Source organism: Clinocottus analis, unplaced genomic scaffold (genome assembly GCF_023055335.1).
Source record: "Clinocottus analis isolate CAN_PGR_092001 unplaced genomic scaffold, fCliAna1.0.p SCAF_19, whole genome shotgun sequence".
Taxonomy (NCBI): domain Eukaryota; kingdom Metazoa; phylum Chordata; class Actinopteri; order Perciformes; family Cottidae; genus Clinocottus; species Clinocottus analis.
In genome coordinates this window covers 15,999,149-16,016,181 of record NW_027175920.1, presented here as the reverse complement: position 1 = coordinate 16,016,181, position 17,033 = coordinate 15,999,149, and the positions used below count along the sequence as shown (strand labels likewise).

The following is a 17,033-nucleotide window of genomic DNA, read 5'->3' as shown; positions in this document are numbered from 1 at the left end:
ATTTATCTTCAGTAGACTACTGTAACGCTGTGTTTACAGGTCATTTATGCAATGGTAAACAGGAAAATGTGTCCATGTAGATGAATGTGCAGACAATTCATTTGGATGAGAACAATAACACACACCTTGCTCTCCATCCGTGTGCTGGCAGACCTTCTCCAGGTGGACAGATGGATCCACACACACCGAGCGGATCCTGGTGGGCAGACGCAGACTACGACCCGACAGCCCAACCACGATCATCTGCAGCATGGTGTCCAGAAAGGTCACCCAGTTTCCTGTCCACTGCAGTTTGCCACTGTCTCCTGGAAACAGCCAATCACCGGACAGCAGCCAATCAGCAAACTCACTGTTGATGATGAACGTGGTGCAGCGGTAACCTATTGTCTCTTTTCTTGTGTTTGGTTCCATCTTTGTACTATAATAAAATATATTATTGAACAACAACTAAATTACGACTGTAACAGTAGAAACACACACACACACACACACACACACCTGCATTGTTGGACTCCAGGATGCCTTGGAAGGTCTTTCCATAGTCATAGCCACGCAGTCGCAGCTCTTTGTAGATATCATGTGCCGTAAGCTTCATTTTCGGGTCGTCGTCGTCGTTGGCAGCTTGCTGGCTGATCTGATGATGGAGTGAATCGAGGGCTGCGTCCTCCAGAATGCTCACCTTACCTGGAGATCGTATGCGGCACAAGAGCAGATGGTGTTCATGACGAGAAGTGGAGCCCTGGTCTTACTAGATAGAGTTAGTGGGACACCCTTCTGGAGGCTGACGCTCACCATCGTCTCATTCATAGAAACTGCTGGCTGACACTTACTTCGCTGCTTATGTGTCATGAAACATAATTAGGGCTGGGCAAAGTTAAAACAAATTAACTGATTAATCGCATGATTTTTCTGTGATTGAATTAAGCTCAACCTAAAATAAGAAATGATGAAATTCTAATTATTGTTATGAAACATTACAACAAACAGGTTCTGTATAAAAACTACCCACCACTGACAGCCAGGTTTTCGTTCTCTGAAACCTCAAACCGGTTGGTGGCGGGCATGAGATGCACCTTCAGCTGGACCGAGCCTGAGAAGAGACAGACAGGCCGTCAGAGAGGCCGTCAGAGGGTCCACCCCTCCCCCGCAGCCTGCTGCCGGGCTCTCACCGCTCTTTGGCAGGATGGTGGCCCGGTGGATGGTGACGTCCTCAAAGATCACAGGGGTACTATCCATGACGACCCCCAGACTTCTCACTAAGGTCCTCCAAGCCAGCACCAGGTAACCCGTCGCCGGGTACAGGACACGCCCATCGATGCAGTGCCCAAGCAGGTAGTTGTCTGCAGACTCTGGGTTTATGTCTACGAGACAAATGATGACATAGAATGAGACCGCAGCGTCTTACAGTGTCTTAACGTGACACAACGGTGCAGAAGCAGAACTGCTTTTTAATCCCGATGTGCTTTTCTCACCGATGTTATAGACAGAGGCTGAACCGGATCCTCCTGAGCCACAGGAGAAGTGCTCCACCTTGGGGACATCCCAGGTCTGGGCATGGTCCCACTGCACCAGGGGGGAGATCAGAGGGGTCCCGACCGGCACGGGGTACTTCACCGCTGGGCAGAGGCCGTTACCATCCACACTGATGCTAAAGAGGTGCATCAAGATAGAAATTTAAAATCTCTTAAAGTGCTCCCAGCAGCAGAAAAAACAAACGTCAAACGTGAGGCGTTCACTGACCCGTTCATGTAGACTTTGCCAATGTTTGAGAGGAAGAATTCCAGGTTGTTGGCGTGGCCTCTCTTCATCAAGGGCAGGATGGAGCATGTGTGCTTCAAGCTGCGCTTCAGGATGGCCTGCGCAGGAAACGTTCATGAGATGCACGGTCAGCTTTAATAACCACATGAATCACAGTCAGGTCCTGCTTTAGGCTGCAGAATAAACCTATTCTATCAACTTTCTTAACTTCAGGAGATTGTTCACCAATATATGATTAAAAAGGATTTGGAGAAACTTCACGGCCTTTGTGTGGGTCCAAAGTGGAGAGCATGCTCTGTCCACAATATAATATAATGACCCTGAATAAAAATGTTCTGCTGTGTCATGTGACGTCCGTAGTTCACGTGAGACAGATGGAAGCTGTTGAAGCTCAGATCAGGAGCCATGTCGTGTCTGCGTGCTTCGTGGTGCATCCAAAGCTTGCAGTGCGTACCTGCAGCAGAGCGTGAGGAGCGATCTCCACCACCACGGCGTTCTCCGGCACCAGGCTGAGGCCCTCGTGGAACAGCACGGGGCTCACCAGGTTGTTGACGTGGTAGTCGGCCGAGCTGTACTGAGCCAGAGGAGAGTCCCACTGAGACTCAGGGATGCTGGTGCTCACCCAGCGGGCGGAGCGCTGACGGGGCTCCTTGATCACCTACAAACAACATGACATGGATATACAAGCACGTTATGACAATGACGAGAGTGATCTGACACAGAAGACAAACGTTTCAGATGGAGAGCACCCGATGATCAGCCACTAAAACAAACATACCAAAAATAGTGCATTTCATACAAGCACACAAGAGGGGAGTGAGAATGTGTTTCCAAGTCTCCCCTGCAGGAGTCAGAGCTGCGCTGCTGTACGCTGTCATACCTTCTTCAGGGCAGACAGCAGGGTCGGAGCGATGGAGGCCATGTAGTAGGAGTGGAAAGCCACGCCAGCGCTGCGTACCTCCTTAGCAAACACTCCCTGCTCCTTCAGCTTGGAGACAAATGTACTGATTGCTTCCTGATAAGAGAAAGACACACACACACACACACACACACACACACACACACACACACACACACCTGTCAAAACACAACCCTGTAACTAGAAAAACTGCATGTTGCATGAGATGAAAGAGTTTCTGCTACAACAGGACATTGTCTCCACATCTTTTGTGTTGTTACTGCTGTGCTAGTTCACAACTAGCTGTGAGACATCAAGTAGATTCTTCTCCTGTCCGCTCAGTCAATCTGACAGTGAAGCTCTTTTAGGATCGCTCAACAAATTGCTATGTGCACACAAACCTGCAGCGTTCAGTTAAAGCAATGTAAACATTGAAAGTCTTCTCATGAATGCATCAAGTGCTTTACAAAGTTTCCATAACTTTCCAACTTCTTGGACACAGAACAACAAGCACAACATGGACACCGTGTGAGCAAATGGAGATGGAAGCTTTACATTCAGAGGTCAGACTGAGAGAAACAGGGCTATGAAAGACATCGTCCGATAGGAGATCTGACCTGAGGACCGGAGATGGTGACAGTGTCCTCAGAGTTGTGGCAGGCTGGGACGACACCCATAGGACACTGAGCCATGCACTCCACCCAGGTCAACCCTGGAAAAGACACAGCCAGCACCAAGTGGTTGGTTTCAATCCAGGAATTGTGTTTTGTGGAGCATGAAGACATAGAAATGAGCTGCATGTATTTGATAAAAAACCCAAATAATGAGACCTGACAGAAGAAAAGTGAAATCTGGACTGATAACGTCAGCAAGGCCGATATAAGTGGAGTTGTTGTGATGCAGATCCAGTACCAGACATTCCTCTGATACAGCCTACAACACAGCATCTGGTATCACAGACACTTTATTCTATGCTCCATCTGAGCTCCAGTCAGTAAAACAAGTATCAGGTGACGGTGAAATATCACGTTATCATGATGAGTTCAAATGTAGTCGTGGGGAGAAACGAATAAATCAGTGCTCAGTATAAAGTTCAGCTATCTGGAGGGAGAAATGGTATTGGAGCATCTGTAGATACAACCAGTTTATCCTAAACATAGGATCTTTCTAATAAAACAGTTAACATACTTTGACTCAAAAGGTTAAAACACGGTAAAGGGCCTCGTACCGACGGCAGCCATGCCTCCTGGAGGAAGGTTGGCCTCCTTGATGCAGCGGCCTCTCCAGTAGGCGGCCAGGACGGCCTCGGCGTGGCTGAGGGAGCCGTCTGCGTATCCACAGGCCAGCTCTCCCACCGAGTGGCCCACGATGCCGTCGGGCTGCAGACCCAGCTTACTGAGCAGGTCGATCTCAGCTATCTGGACGGAGCCACAAGACACACATATGCTCTATGATTTCATCCTCACACTTCAATTCAATGTGTTTTGTACAGGCCAAAATTACAAATTTCATCAGCGGGCACTTCTATTTAATCAGGAGTTGCTTTCTGTTTCCTGCTTAAGGAAAGGCTGCAGAGAACAGCTGATATGCTGTTACACACAGTCCTGTTTAAGGTCCTAGTAAGGCAATTGTGTTTTAGATGAAGAAGAGGGAGCAAAGAAAAATTCAAATGAATAAATAAGAAAAAGAAACCCTTTCCCTTTGTGGCTGTATATGATTGTATTACACCAGGATGAAGGTATGTGATCATAGGTATGTGAGGATCTTTCTAGATTCCAAATGTGTGACTTTAAGTCCAACAGTCATGTCAGCACTTTGTGTGAAGAGTCTTGCAGCCCTGTAGTCTACCGTTTCTTTCCACACCAAACACGGCGGCTGTGCTCTACCTGTATGGCGGCGAGGCCGACGAAGGCGTGAACGGTGTCCTCAAACGTGGCTTCGTCTGCGTCCATGAGTAGGCGAGACACAACCAGGCCGGTGTCCTTCAGGGCTGCGTCCGAGCGCAGGATGGACTCCCTGAAGTCTGGCAGCTGCATGAGACTGCGGCCCATACCACCCCACTGCGTTCCCATGCCTGTCAATGCAACACACAGTCACACACCTTCATCCAGCCACACACCTATCCGTCCGCAGAGATCTGAACTCATCAACAGACCCATGTGTCCAGGTTTTAAAGACATGCGTCTGGGAGTTCTGCTTCCCTCAAAATACGATTGGGATGTTTAGATTCTTCCACTTGGAAATCTTTCTCCTGAATCAAGTCGAATAAGACTGCAAGGCTCTTGCTCTACAGGTGATCAAACCCCAACAACAAATGGAACCTGGAAGTCCTCCTCCTGCTGGTTTGTCCGATGACTCACCTGAACAGACGTACCAGAGAGGCCGGGCGGCGGCCTGCACCGGCTGCACCTCCTTGACGTCGCTCTGGGAGCCAATCACAGCGTAGCCTCGGAAAGGCATGCTTGCAGCAGGAGCTCCTGAGAGCTCATTCAGCAAAGACAGGAAGCTGTCGTCGGATGTGTGTTCCTTCCCCTTTTGCAGCATGGCCTCCACGGCGGCCTCCGTGCGCCCGCAGGCCTGCAGCAGCCTGGGATACGTCCTGGGCGGCGCGGCGGCAGCGGCGGTTGCTTTCTCAGCCGGGCGAAGGATCACGTGAACGTTTGAACCTCCGAATCCAAAGGAGTTGATGCCGACGATGCCGCCTCGGACGGGAATAGGTCGGTCCACGACTTGAACCCGCCCATCTGAGAGGGCTGGAATGTCAGGGTTGGGACTGCTGAAGTGCAGGTTGGGAGCCCAGAGTCCTCGCTCCAAGGACAGCACCACCTGCAAGTGGGATGAAAAAACAATAAAATACAAATACAGAGCAAGCTGAATGTAAGTATGGTAGAAATAACTGAAGCTGCTCATTATCCACTACTTATTTCCTTTGTGGAAACGTTTCCTGCAGTTAAGATCCCCGTAATATATTTATCTCATAACTTCATCATCTACTATGAATAAAGGAAAATAAAAAAATAAGGAAACGGTTCGATAGTCTAAATGGAACCTTGTGAATTAGTGGGGTTTGAACTTCACTCTCAACCTCTCTTTTTTCAACCCTTATACATCTACACGTCACTTTTCAGGTGAATATCTACCAGAAGAGGCAGGAAGTAAAAGTGTGTCCCCGAATCTACAATTCTCCATGCTGCCATGAGTTATGCCATGTCCGCTGCTCTGACCAGCTGGCTACGTTGATTTGAAAGGGAATCTCTGTTCTACACCGGCACTATTTATTGCGGACATCAGAAAGGCAGACGGGTGCCGACCAGAAGCGGCCGCCACGGCAGGTTTCACTTCCCACGCACAACATGTCAGGAAGATTTACGCTGCGAGAGAACTAAAGGGGAAGTTGTTGTTCTGCAGCTCCGGAGCAGCCGATAACAGGAGAGCTGTTGCTCTCACCTTCGCCAGAGCAGCCAGACCAGAGGCCGGTTCGGGATGGCCCATGTTGGACTTGGTGGAGCCCATGAGCAGCGGCGCTCGCTCTGACTCACAGAAGACACCGACGATGCCGTTCACTTCCTGCGGGTCGCCGACCTGCATGCAGAGAGCAGAGCAGCCACAGAGGTGAGACCCTCCAGGACACAGACTCTGTCGTCTTCTTATCTAGTAATCCGTCTGGTGATGCAGAGAGCAGCGCTGGAAACCGGCTGAACCTGGACCTGCCGTGATCACTGACCTTTGTTCCCGTGCCGTGGGCTTCCACATACTCCACCTGCTCGGGAGATATATTGGCCTCCTGGTACAGGGAGCGAACCAGCCGCTGTTGCATCTCACCTGAAGGGAACGTTACACCTGAGGGGCCGAGAGCAGCGGGTCAGAACAGGTGTGCTGCAGCGTACCACAACGGCTACTGTACGCACGCGGTCACGTCAGACCTATTCTCACATCTGGAGTCTCACAGAGAACACAGACATTACTGGCTTGAAGGGAAACTAGAATTCTTTACAACATTTACTGCAGTGGCATCAGTAAGAATAAAGGCAAGAAGCTACAAAGTGAGGGACCGACAGTTTTTCCAGATTCTCTAAATGGTTCTGGAGTGGACGAAGAGTCGGTTCTAAGAGGGAACCAGAGAGCTTCTCTTGCAGGGGACCTCGACCTTTTCCTGTTGGGGTTCATTTTGCATGAGAGGAAAGTTCATGATATTTTTCTTCTCATTTTGTCTCCAGATCTCTTTTTCTCCTGTGTTTGAGTCGTTGTAGGAACCCAAATTAATGCCAATACTTGTGTTTATTGTATGTATTTGTTCAGCAAAGTCTTGAAAAAAATTAAAAATAAATCCCTTTTAAAAGATATTTTGATGATAACTATAAACATCCAGCATGATATGAGCCAGATTCCCCAATAAAGCCTCCTGGAGCGTCAATAAGACCTTTATGGAAAGATTAGGACCTAAAGAATCTGAATCTGCAACAAAAAATGACAATAAAACAAAGTCTTGTCCTGTTAGGAAGGAGTTTCAGTCAAAACATTGTGTCGTTCAGTTAAAAAATGAAAAAAATGCGTATATTATGCCAAAAGATTGTCTGAATGGGGCATGCTGGGACTTAAAATGGGCGCGGGAGGATTTTCGCGCACGGTTTCCAAAAGGTTAACGTTCAAGCACTCATCCACTTTGGTGGTCTCTGCCTGGTTCACCTGCTTGTCCTCATTCAGTCAATCACTGTTGCATTTGTCTGTGCACGTTCATGTGTGGCTTTAGTGGCTAAATGAACCTCTCATTGACCATATGGCTTGTGTGTTACACACGGTGTGTCTGTCGCATGGTGCTCACCCTGCTCTTTGTATCCATCTGTGTTGTTGCCCGCGTTGACCACGGTGGCGTAGACCCTTCTCGCCGCCGACCGCTTGGTCAGCAGCACCGCCACTGCAGCCTCAGAGCGGCAGTACCCATTTCCTGATGGAAGTAGAAATGTACACACGTGTGTGAGTACTACATAGTATACTTAGCATGACTCTCTGAGGGTTGTTAAATGACAGAAACACGGCTGCTGGTGTAAATATTCTGAGGCTCGTTCCACATTTGGCTCACAGACCTGTGCAATATTTCAATAACAGAACATTTAACACGTATTGATGTTAAAACTAATCAGCCAGCCAGTCGAGAGACGTGGAGAGGAAACCAATAGAGACCAAAGCCACCCTGCCACTTCCTTTCACCTGATGCGTCAAAGGACTTGCAGGTCCCCTCAGGACTGAGCATGCCCAGCTTCATGAACTGCACCGAGGTGTTGGGCTTGAGCAGCAGGTTGACCCCGCCCACCAGAGCGGCATCACAGTGGCCCTGGCGAATGGCGTGGAAGGCGTTTTCTAAAGCCAGCAAGCTGGAGGAGCAGGCTGTGTCGATGGCCGTGCTGGGGCCTAGAGGAGAGGAGAGGAGGTGGTCAGGAGAGGAGAGAGGAGGTGGACTAGAGCTAGAAACCACATCTGCAGTTAGTACATGAGGGCATTCAAACTGTGGGATCATCTTAAACCGAAGAATCCACATGCACCTCTGCAGCAGCACATCACAGGAGCTCAACCACAGTTCACCACATGGATCCAGAAGTGCACTGATGCAGGAGGACCGAAGGAACAGAGTTCTTGTCCACACAACGGCGAGTTGGAAACAAGCAAAACTGGGTGAACAAGAGTTAGTCCTAGTGGACTACCTCGCAGTACTAACAGTGAGTATTCATGTGGATGACGTAGTGTCAGTGTGACGTCTGGGATGAGGAGAAGGAAAAACATGAATGAACAACATTGGAATCAAACCAGGAGGAGACAGCTGTTACGACATCATGTGCTGGCTGAGAAACACACACTGCACTCAGCAGGAGTCTGCTGCCAACTTCTGATCAAATATTCCTGATCTGAGCTGAAAAAAAGTGTGAAGATGCAGTGTGTGTCTGTGTGTGTGTGTCTGTGTGTGTGTTTCAGAGCCAGTCACTGGACCAGCATCAAACTAACAGCCAGAGTAAGGGTGTGTGTCTGTGTACCGCTGAAGTCGAAGAAGTAGGACAGTCTGTTGGCCAGCATGGCGCGCTGGCAGCCCGTCATGCTGTATCCCAGCAGCTCCTCCGGGTCTCTGCTGAACGCCTCCCCGGCCTCCGAGCCGCTCACCCCGATGTACACGCCGGTCTTACTGCCGCGCAGCGCGGCCGGGTTCAGTCCTGCGTCACAACGCGGTTTTGTTTTTCAACAGTGTTGACTCGCTCAGGTGATAAGCGTCGTGAATCACAGACTTAAAAACACGTCTATTCTCGTGAGCTTCCTCACCTCCATCCACGATGGCCTCGTGGGCGACCTCCAGCATGAGGCGCAGCTGGGGGTCCATGGTGTTGGCCTGTTTGGCGTGGACTCCGAAGAAGGCTGCGTCGAAGTGGCTGATGTCCTTCAGCTTACCGTTCCTCTTTGGAAGGCCGTGCAGACCTAGTGAAGAGCAAGAGGGGAGGAAAGTCATCTTGAGACAAAACCGTACAGGTCTATCTTTGGTTTGAGGGCCATGAATAACTGAGAGGCGAGAACAGAAGAAGAAGCTGAAGTAAGCCGTACACAGATCAGTGCTGCGTGTTGTTGTCAGGTGATAATCGGCCATGAATGCGCTGACAACAGATCAAATATTATTAGGATTGTTCTTATTCTGGTTAAAACCAGACAGTTTGGTCGTGAAGTTGGATGCTGGGAGTCTTGGGACATTTCAGTGTTTAACAGATATTCATCAGGACTCACAGCTTACAAACTCACTGACCCCTCAGTCTCCTAAAGCAGAACCTCCCATCCACCGACGTCACACAGAACCAGTCTGCTCTATTCACACAGAACCAGTCTGCTCTATTCACACAGAACCAGTCTGCTCTATTCACACAGAACCAGTCTGCTCTATTCACACAGAACCAGTCTGCTCCAGTCACACAGAACCAGTCTGCTCTATTCACACAGAACCAGTCTGCTCTATTCACACAGAACCAGTCTGCTCCAGTCACACAGAACCAGTCTGCTCTATTCACACAGAACCAGTCTGCTCTATTCACACAGAACCCGTCTGCTCTATTCACACAGAACCAGTCTGCTCTATTCACACAGAACGCGTCTGCTCTATTCACACAGAACCCGTCTGCTCTATTCACACAGAACCCGTCTGCTCTATTCACACAGAACCCGTCTGCAGTACATCAGTCCTCATCTCTTGCAGGGACTCCCTTGGGCCATGAATCTCGGGTTGCTTTCTCTGCTTCCCTTTCTGTTGGCCCTGCTCTCCCATGATGCCGCTGTGTGGTCCAAACCGGCACAGTCCGACTCTTTCAGCACTTGAATGTGTGCTCAAGATGGTTGCCAGGCACTGAGGCAGGGCTCTTATTCACAGAGAGAGGGGGGAACGGCAAGCTAGAGAGGGAGGATTGTAAAGAGGGGGCAGCAGGGGGAGTAGGGTGGGAGGATTCAGAACATCAACTTTTAGAGAGTGAAGCTGCTAAAAGCTGATTCTCAGCATTTCATTTGTACCTTGTTTTAGTCAGGACCAACTTTAGTTTAGTCCCGTGTGAAAAACGGCCAGCTCCCTCATTCATATGAATGAGTCCGGTCCAGTAACAAAGGGCGCAGCACCGGCCAATCGAATTACACATTCCTGGTGCATTACTTTGTAACTCTAAGCACGGCACCGGTCAGCCCTCTGACATGAAACGACAACACGCTCGCCACAGCCTCTCCGGGGCGTCGCTGACAACATGTCGGCCTCTGTTCTAAATTCATTGGGAGCCTCTGGCGGTTACATTTGTCTCAGTGCGAGCCTCTCCAGCAGCGCTGCAGCTCAACACTCCACCGACTCTATCAGACGCCATAAATGTTTACAGCTCCACCTGCAAGGATAACCATCTCAATGACACGTTGAAGACTCTGTTATCGTTTCAAAGTGAAGAAAAGAAAGTCATCTTATCAACGGCAGCGATAAGAGGTGATGGCCTCTTATGGGTGGTAAAATGTCCTGCAAGTGGGTCAGTAGGTGAGCGACTGAAGCTTGAACGGCGACAGACAGAGGGAACCCTCTACGAGCCGGAGAGGCTGCACAGAGGTTCAGGGTGTTGTACGGCATTTCTTTGATCAGCACAGCTGATTATCTGCAACCTTTTAAAACATTATATTGGTGTTTGCAAACAGAAAACATACACAGGAATGAAACAATAATACCAACAACACAAAGCGTCTGGTTTGTCCTCTCAAAAACATGACACATCCTGAGAAACATTGAAGTGTTTCTTGTCTTGTGTTATTGTTGACGTGTAAACATCGTCCATTCCTCCCACATTGCTGCTCTTGAGCTCTCATTCTGTGAGTTCACAGTTCCATCTCATGGATGTCACCCATCCATCTTGTGATGTTGGTTCTGTTGTCATCTCTTTGTGAGAGCCTTCTTACTCGCTGCTAGCAGAACTTTAACAGGACTCAGATGTGTCGTAGCCACAATGTTGACAATAACCAAATGGACATTTCCCCAGAATGTACAATTTTCTGGACACATTTTACTGCTCCACATGTCCACCAACATGCTTAAACAATAGACAAAAACATGTGTCAGAAACTTGGGGACTAATAAAGAATCTGATCCTATTTTGCACTGCTCTTGTTAGCCATACTATCTTCTGCCACTCAGCAGACCACGCATCCAGCCGGCAGTGTGCGAGGACACTTCACTGGGTCCAATCAGGGCCCTGGACCAGGAAGCAGGGTTGAGTCGTCACAATAACGTCAGGGTTAACTCTGTTAACTCTTTAGTCTGGTGACGGGTTTGAGATCAACTGTTATATAAGCAACGACTACTAACCCATGAAAGCTTGATACATACATAGATACATTACAAATATGAAGAACTGAAATTCAAACTGAAAGCAGCACAGTTTAGACTGAGAGATGCATGTAGGACAGCTGGATGAAAACTCTGTAAATATGTAAATTACAGATGTATAATATCACTGCTTCATCTCGAGCATGATAGATCTGACTTATGTTACAGGTGTGTATTCTGTTAGGTTAATGCGTACTTATGATGTGAGTCTTATTCATTCAGCTGACTGAGGAGTGAATAAAGAGTTGTGTGTGTCTGCTGTGTGTACACTGATAGCAGCACACAGCCGAGAGAAGAGCACATGACGACCACACACACAGCGATGAGACAACCCTGTGCAGGTTACACACCGCCGCTAACAGGGGCCTTGAAGAAGAAAACCAACGCTTCTGTTGGGGGCGGGGGGCGTCACCATAAACCACAATGTCCCCCGGTCACGTCCACGGTCTTTAAAAGGCTTACAGTGGAAAACAAAACTTCTCACTACTGGTCCTGCAGCCGCCGTGTTGGAGGAGCACATACTGAGTGGAACGACCACAGGGTGAAGGGGCAAGTCTACTTTGAAACCAGCGTTCAATCAGAACCGCCGCTCTCCGTTCCAGTTCCAGAAACTCAATCAGTCCAGTCCAGGTGTGTCAGGCGTCTCACCTGGTGTCCACCGCCGGTCGTCCTCCGTCACCATGTCCACACCACCGATGAGGTTTTCCCAGAATTCCTCCAGGTTGTTGGACTCGGGCAGACGGCCCGATATCCCTGCTATGACTATCTCATCCATGCTGAATTACTGTGGAGAGACAGAGACAGAGAGATCAACAAGAAGAGCAGTGGACATTGTGCACACACAGAGACATGAGCTGGTCCCAGTCGAGACTTTAATTAAACGAGGCCTGCTTGCTTTTCTAAACTAAAAGCAACACGGTTCACCATCAGTGTCATCGCTGGAACAATATTCAGCTCAAATTATGAACCCAGATGTGTCACTGAGCAGCATGCTTCCTGGGGCCGGTCACCAAATCAGTACCATGGTGCATCAGTCCCTCTCCTTCACCCAGAGGAGCACCCATGCCCTGCCAGGCACCTTTGTCTGTAGTGTGTGTGTTTGTAATGTTGCAGTCGGAGTAGCGTGACGTCAGTAACGTTGCTGACGCTTCCATCAGTAAATGATGGAAACACTGAGGGTCCCACACTGCCAGACACAGCAGAGTTAGACATCATGGCTAAAGCTGCATGCACAGGTAACATTTACATAATGTCTTTTACAAGGTAACAGTTGATTCAACGTGTTACCATGGTCCAGTGTTGAACAAGTAAACAAATATCACAATAAATAGTCATATCAAATCACAATATGTCGCAATACATATTGAACCCTCGGCACACGAGTATCTCGTCACAGCTCCGTTACGGTTATTAACACGAAGAACACAAACAATGTTTGCTGCTCAACATGCTGCCCCGGCAGTGTCGGAGCAGCTTTAGTTTGGCTTTCTTTATTTAATGCTTGCTTAATACATTGAAGAAGGAGCCCAACTCCTCCACTATTGTCCACTAAATCTCTGATGGTGTAGTTACAAAGCTAATCGCTGAAGGTTGTTCTCAGTCTCTCTGACGTAGCATTTTTTTGTAGGATAAAAATGTTGGATGTTAGATCTGAACTAAAATGCTCACTCTTGGGATTTTAGGAAATACTGAGGAAAAAGATATTGCTGCGAGCTGCAATATTTATTTTTTCGTGCATGCGTGAGAAAATACATCTGTGGAATAGCTGTGAAATTCTTTGCCACAGCAAAACAGGATTTTTTTTTTTAAAGGTCCCTCTAATAATCGGTATTGAAGCATGTGTGATTGTGTTGGCGTTGACTGGCAGGTTTGGGAATGAGGAGTCCCTCTGAGCATGCATGAGAGAGCACTTACAGCAGACAATGTGGTCTGATAGAATACTGTGTACATGAGTGAGCATCCCCGTGCTGTACCGTGTGTGTGTATGTGTGTGTGTGTGTGTGTCTCTTTGTTCTTGTTTCTAGGCCAGGGACAGACCCATGGACCAATGGGCTAGCAGCTTGGTACAGAGCCACTGGAAATGAAACTGTGTCACCAGCTGAGTGTATGTAGGGCTCGGACACCCCCCCCCCCTTGCCTCTGGCCACACTGTACACACTCATGGGCTGGGACACACATGATGCATAAGTCCCCGAGTCTGTCCCATGTGGACAGGGAGGTGAATGTCTCTGTCATCACTGTCAACAGATAGAAACTGATCCAAGCTGGCAGAGCTATTGGTCACTGACGGATGTTTGTAGGCAACGTTAGCTTGTGATAGCTGTGGTGACTCCCCCTCTCTCCTGTCTCACCTGTACTACCGGTCTGACGATGGCATGCACTGGGTGCAGTACTCCCTCCCTCAGTCTAACCAGCCAACAACCGCTGCTTCATCACGACCATCGTCAGCCTCTCTTGTCTTTCCCAACCAGCTGACCGAACTCAAAAAGCATACAGTTTGACTAACAAGCCAAGTGTACAGGGATTTAAAGCGCCAACAATGGACACTCCCCACATCTCCCATGATGCACTGTGATAACCATTTAGTAAACATATAGCCATGATGTTTTATTCAGGGATTACTGACACCCACACACACATAAATCCAGTTGAGCACCTTTAATACCTGATAAACTGGAAGCTGAACCAGGAACAGGAGACAAAGAGGTCTGTTCCCCTCAGGGCAGGACACTGTGGCTGAATGAGACGTGATGGTTACATAATTGACTCTCTTCTATATGTCAACAGAACAAATTCCAGCCATGAGAGCGAGGCAGTGAGTCGGCGTGGCAGCAGGATGAGTCCGGTACGACGGGCTGTCCCTTTGTGAGGCTCAGTAGCTGGAGGGATTTGGCCTCCATGACACACAGGCCAGGGATTAGAACTAATGTAGCACCTTCAGGAGAACATCTAGCCTCACCTGACCCCGATCACACGCTAACACCCTGCACACTGTCTGTTTGTCAACACGCACACAGTAGACTGACTCAGCACTCTGTGAGGAGTTGGCTCACTGATGCCTCACGCTGGATTCTATAGTAGCCCAAATGATATATTCAATCTGGGCAACTGCATCGTCTTCTAGTTATTAGGGGCCGGTTCAGTCTGTGGTCACGTGCAGCCCAGAAGTAGCCTGTGAGCAGTCCAGCACACATGCATCTGATGTATGACAGAGTATGTGAAGTCCATGTGAATGGAGGGAGAAGCAGTGAGCCAGCTGGCTTCCTTCTCAGTAGCGATCAGACAGGATGCACAGATCAATTAGCAACACCACCGATCTGATTCTTCACCAATCACGGTGTTCCTCCTGTCACATGGGTCTGACCACACTTAGTAGCTTTAAAACACTTCTGGCTACTGACAGATGGAGAGATACAGAGTGTTAGTGTGTCCACTTGTTGTGGCTCTGTGCACCAGAGCTCTTTGAGTCAGCACTTTTCTCATTTTCAAAAGTGAAACAATGATCATTGCTAAGTTTGACAAACGTTAATTTGCCTTCTCCTAAAAAGTGTCATTACAAAATGTCCGGCTCATCTACATTCCCTGCATTGACATAGTATTTGAATAGCCCTGCCTTGTTGCATTAATAGCAGCCCTGACATTCTGGCTGTTAGACTGCTGAGCTCATCCTGAGCGCTCACCAACAAGACCTGACTCGTCACACAGCCCGCGGTGGAAACAACACCATGACAGGTGCCTATCTGTTATCGCACTGCAGGCAACCATGTGACCTTCTTCCTTTAAGTGACAGAACTATGAAAACAAATGCTTAAAAAAAATACATACACACATACACTGCACAGTATTGCCATATTTTTCACAACAATATTGCATCTATACACAGATACCAAGTATCAATCTTCTATATATTTTTGATTATGTAGATTATCAATATCGCAATTATAACAAATTATAATTATAACAGCACTGATGTGGAGCTTTGAGTACTTTTATCATGTCTGTCTGGTTGTCTGTGTTTGTGTCAATGTATGTCAAAATGGATGCCTTGTTTTCCTACTGTTTTTCTACTGTTTTTACTACTGCAAACCAAGTCTACCCTCAGGTACCAATAAAGTAACCAAACCATATACTTTTTGGAACCAGATTATTAGAAAAACAACTGCTTTGAATTACAATCAAGCCTCATATCGAAGTGGACAAAGAATGATGGTGGACTGTCTGTCCCCCTCCACATTCCTCAGCCACATGGGAACTATAGTCAACTAATCTTGTCATCATTTAGTTCCTGCTCTGACAAAAACATGTCACAACCAGAGATTCCAGAACCAGTCAGAGACTATTCCACATAAGCTCATCACAACGCCCCATGAAACACTGGAACGCACAACAAGTGAAAGACACCTTTAAACCAGAGGAAGGCCATGTGGAGTTCACAGTCTGCCATTCATTCTCACGTCACTTTGTGTGGCTGAGGTCCAGGCCGGCTGGCCTCAGAGACCTGCGGGTCCTCACCCCGGACCCAGGCCTTCCTGTCGTGTTGCTGGACTCCTCATCAGGATGTCACTACTGTGACAAGGTGCCAGCAGGGATCAGCGTGACTGCAGCACGGAGACAACAACACGCAGCGCGTCTGCTGACCTGCGCACTGACTGCTGCGTTCAGGCACAATAAACACCAATCCTTGTGTGTATTATGCATTGCCAAAAGGCATACTATTGTGGATAAATGAGTAGCACCAAAACTGCTGTATAGTCTCAATATGACCCACCAACATGGATTATCTCCATCCAGAGGACGCCGAAAAACTAAGCGAACCAGTTTCGCGCTCGCGCGTTAACGTCGTGACGAATACTGCGTTACGTTCAGGTAGAACACTGTACGCAACTCAACACCACACCGGCAACTAAACGACTTCTGCTTTTCACATAACACTGTCACACACCCGTGGTAACACAACAACGACACAGTTAACGGGGTTGAGATGTTACTGTTTAATGTAGCGTTAGCTCACTGTGGTGTAAGGTGTAAGTGGCATGCTAATGACGGTTAGCTTACCGGTGCTGCCCGGGCGGTGCTCCTCTGGCTGTGGCTGCTGTGCGTGTCTGTCGCTGTCTTTGAGCTGAGCGTTAGCCTCCGCGCTCCTCTCGGTCTCTTTCCGAGGGGTGAATTTAAATGTCTCACATTTGGCCTGGCCACGCCACATGGGCTGACAGTTTGGCTTGGCCGCGCAGTCCAATGAGAGAGGAGGCTGGGCTCTCGGATCCAGTCAGTGATGGAGCAATTCGTCGAACGCCCCTTAGTCACAGAGAGAGAGAGGAAACGAACGAGCCGGGGTTACTGCAGTTTACGCGGACTCGCTCCTGTAGCCCCGCCCCGTCCCACCGGCCGACCCCACTGACAAGGGTTCGTTTGCTGGGATGAAATAGTGACGAGATCGGCGATATATTGCTGTTTTATACTGTTTCTTTTCGTGTTGGCAGCGAGGTAGTGTTGCTGTGTGAGTCTGCT

The 17,033-nt window shown here is 48.5% G+C and overlaps 1 protein-coding gene across 1 annotated transcript in view; it reads right to left on the bottom strand.

Annotated features, from left to right (window-relative positions):
* Positions 1 to 16,722, bottom strand: part of fasn (fatty acid synthase) — a 29,962-nt gene extending 13,240 nt beyond the window's left edge. Inside the window, exons 1-20 of the mRNA XM_068582997.1 lie at positions 16,581 to 16,722; positions 12,174 to 12,309; positions 8,963 to 9,115; positions 8,683 to 8,856; positions 7,865 to 8,065; positions 7,479 to 7,601; positions 6,381 to 6,496; positions 6,104 to 6,238; positions 5,017 to 5,482; positions 4,543 to 4,730; positions 3,885 to 4,074; positions 3,274 to 3,368; positions 2,639 to 2,773; positions 2,213 to 2,416; positions 1,741 to 1,856; positions 1,473 to 1,648; positions 1,170 to 1,361; positions 1,010 to 1,090; positions 499 to 684; positions 126 to 305 (exon numbers count right to left, since the gene is read on the bottom strand). Of these exons, the coding sequence (XP_068439098.1) occupies positions 126 to 305; positions 499 to 684; positions 1,010 to 1,090; positions 1,170 to 1,361; positions 1,473 to 1,648; positions 1,741 to 1,856; positions 2,213 to 2,416; positions 2,639 to 2,773; positions 3,274 to 3,368; positions 3,885 to 4,074; positions 4,543 to 4,730; positions 5,017 to 5,482; positions 6,104 to 6,238; positions 6,381 to 6,496; positions 7,479 to 7,601; positions 7,865 to 8,065; positions 8,683 to 8,856; positions 8,963 to 9,115; positions 12,174 to 12,300 (3,238 nt within the window). The 5' untranslated portion in view covers positions 12,301 to 12,309; positions 16,581 to 16,722. The remainder of the gene's footprint in view (positions 1 to 125; positions 306 to 498; positions 685 to 1,009; positions 1,091 to 1,169; positions 1,362 to 1,472; positions 1,649 to 1,740; positions 1,857 to 2,212; positions 2,417 to 2,638; positions 2,774 to 3,273; positions 3,369 to 3,884; positions 4,075 to 4,542; positions 4,731 to 5,016; positions 5,483 to 6,103; positions 6,239 to 6,380; positions 6,497 to 7,478; positions 7,602 to 7,864; positions 8,066 to 8,682; positions 8,857 to 8,962; positions 9,116 to 12,173; positions 12,310 to 16,580) is intronic.
* Between the last annotated feature and the right edge of the window lie 311 nt (positions 16,723 to 17,033).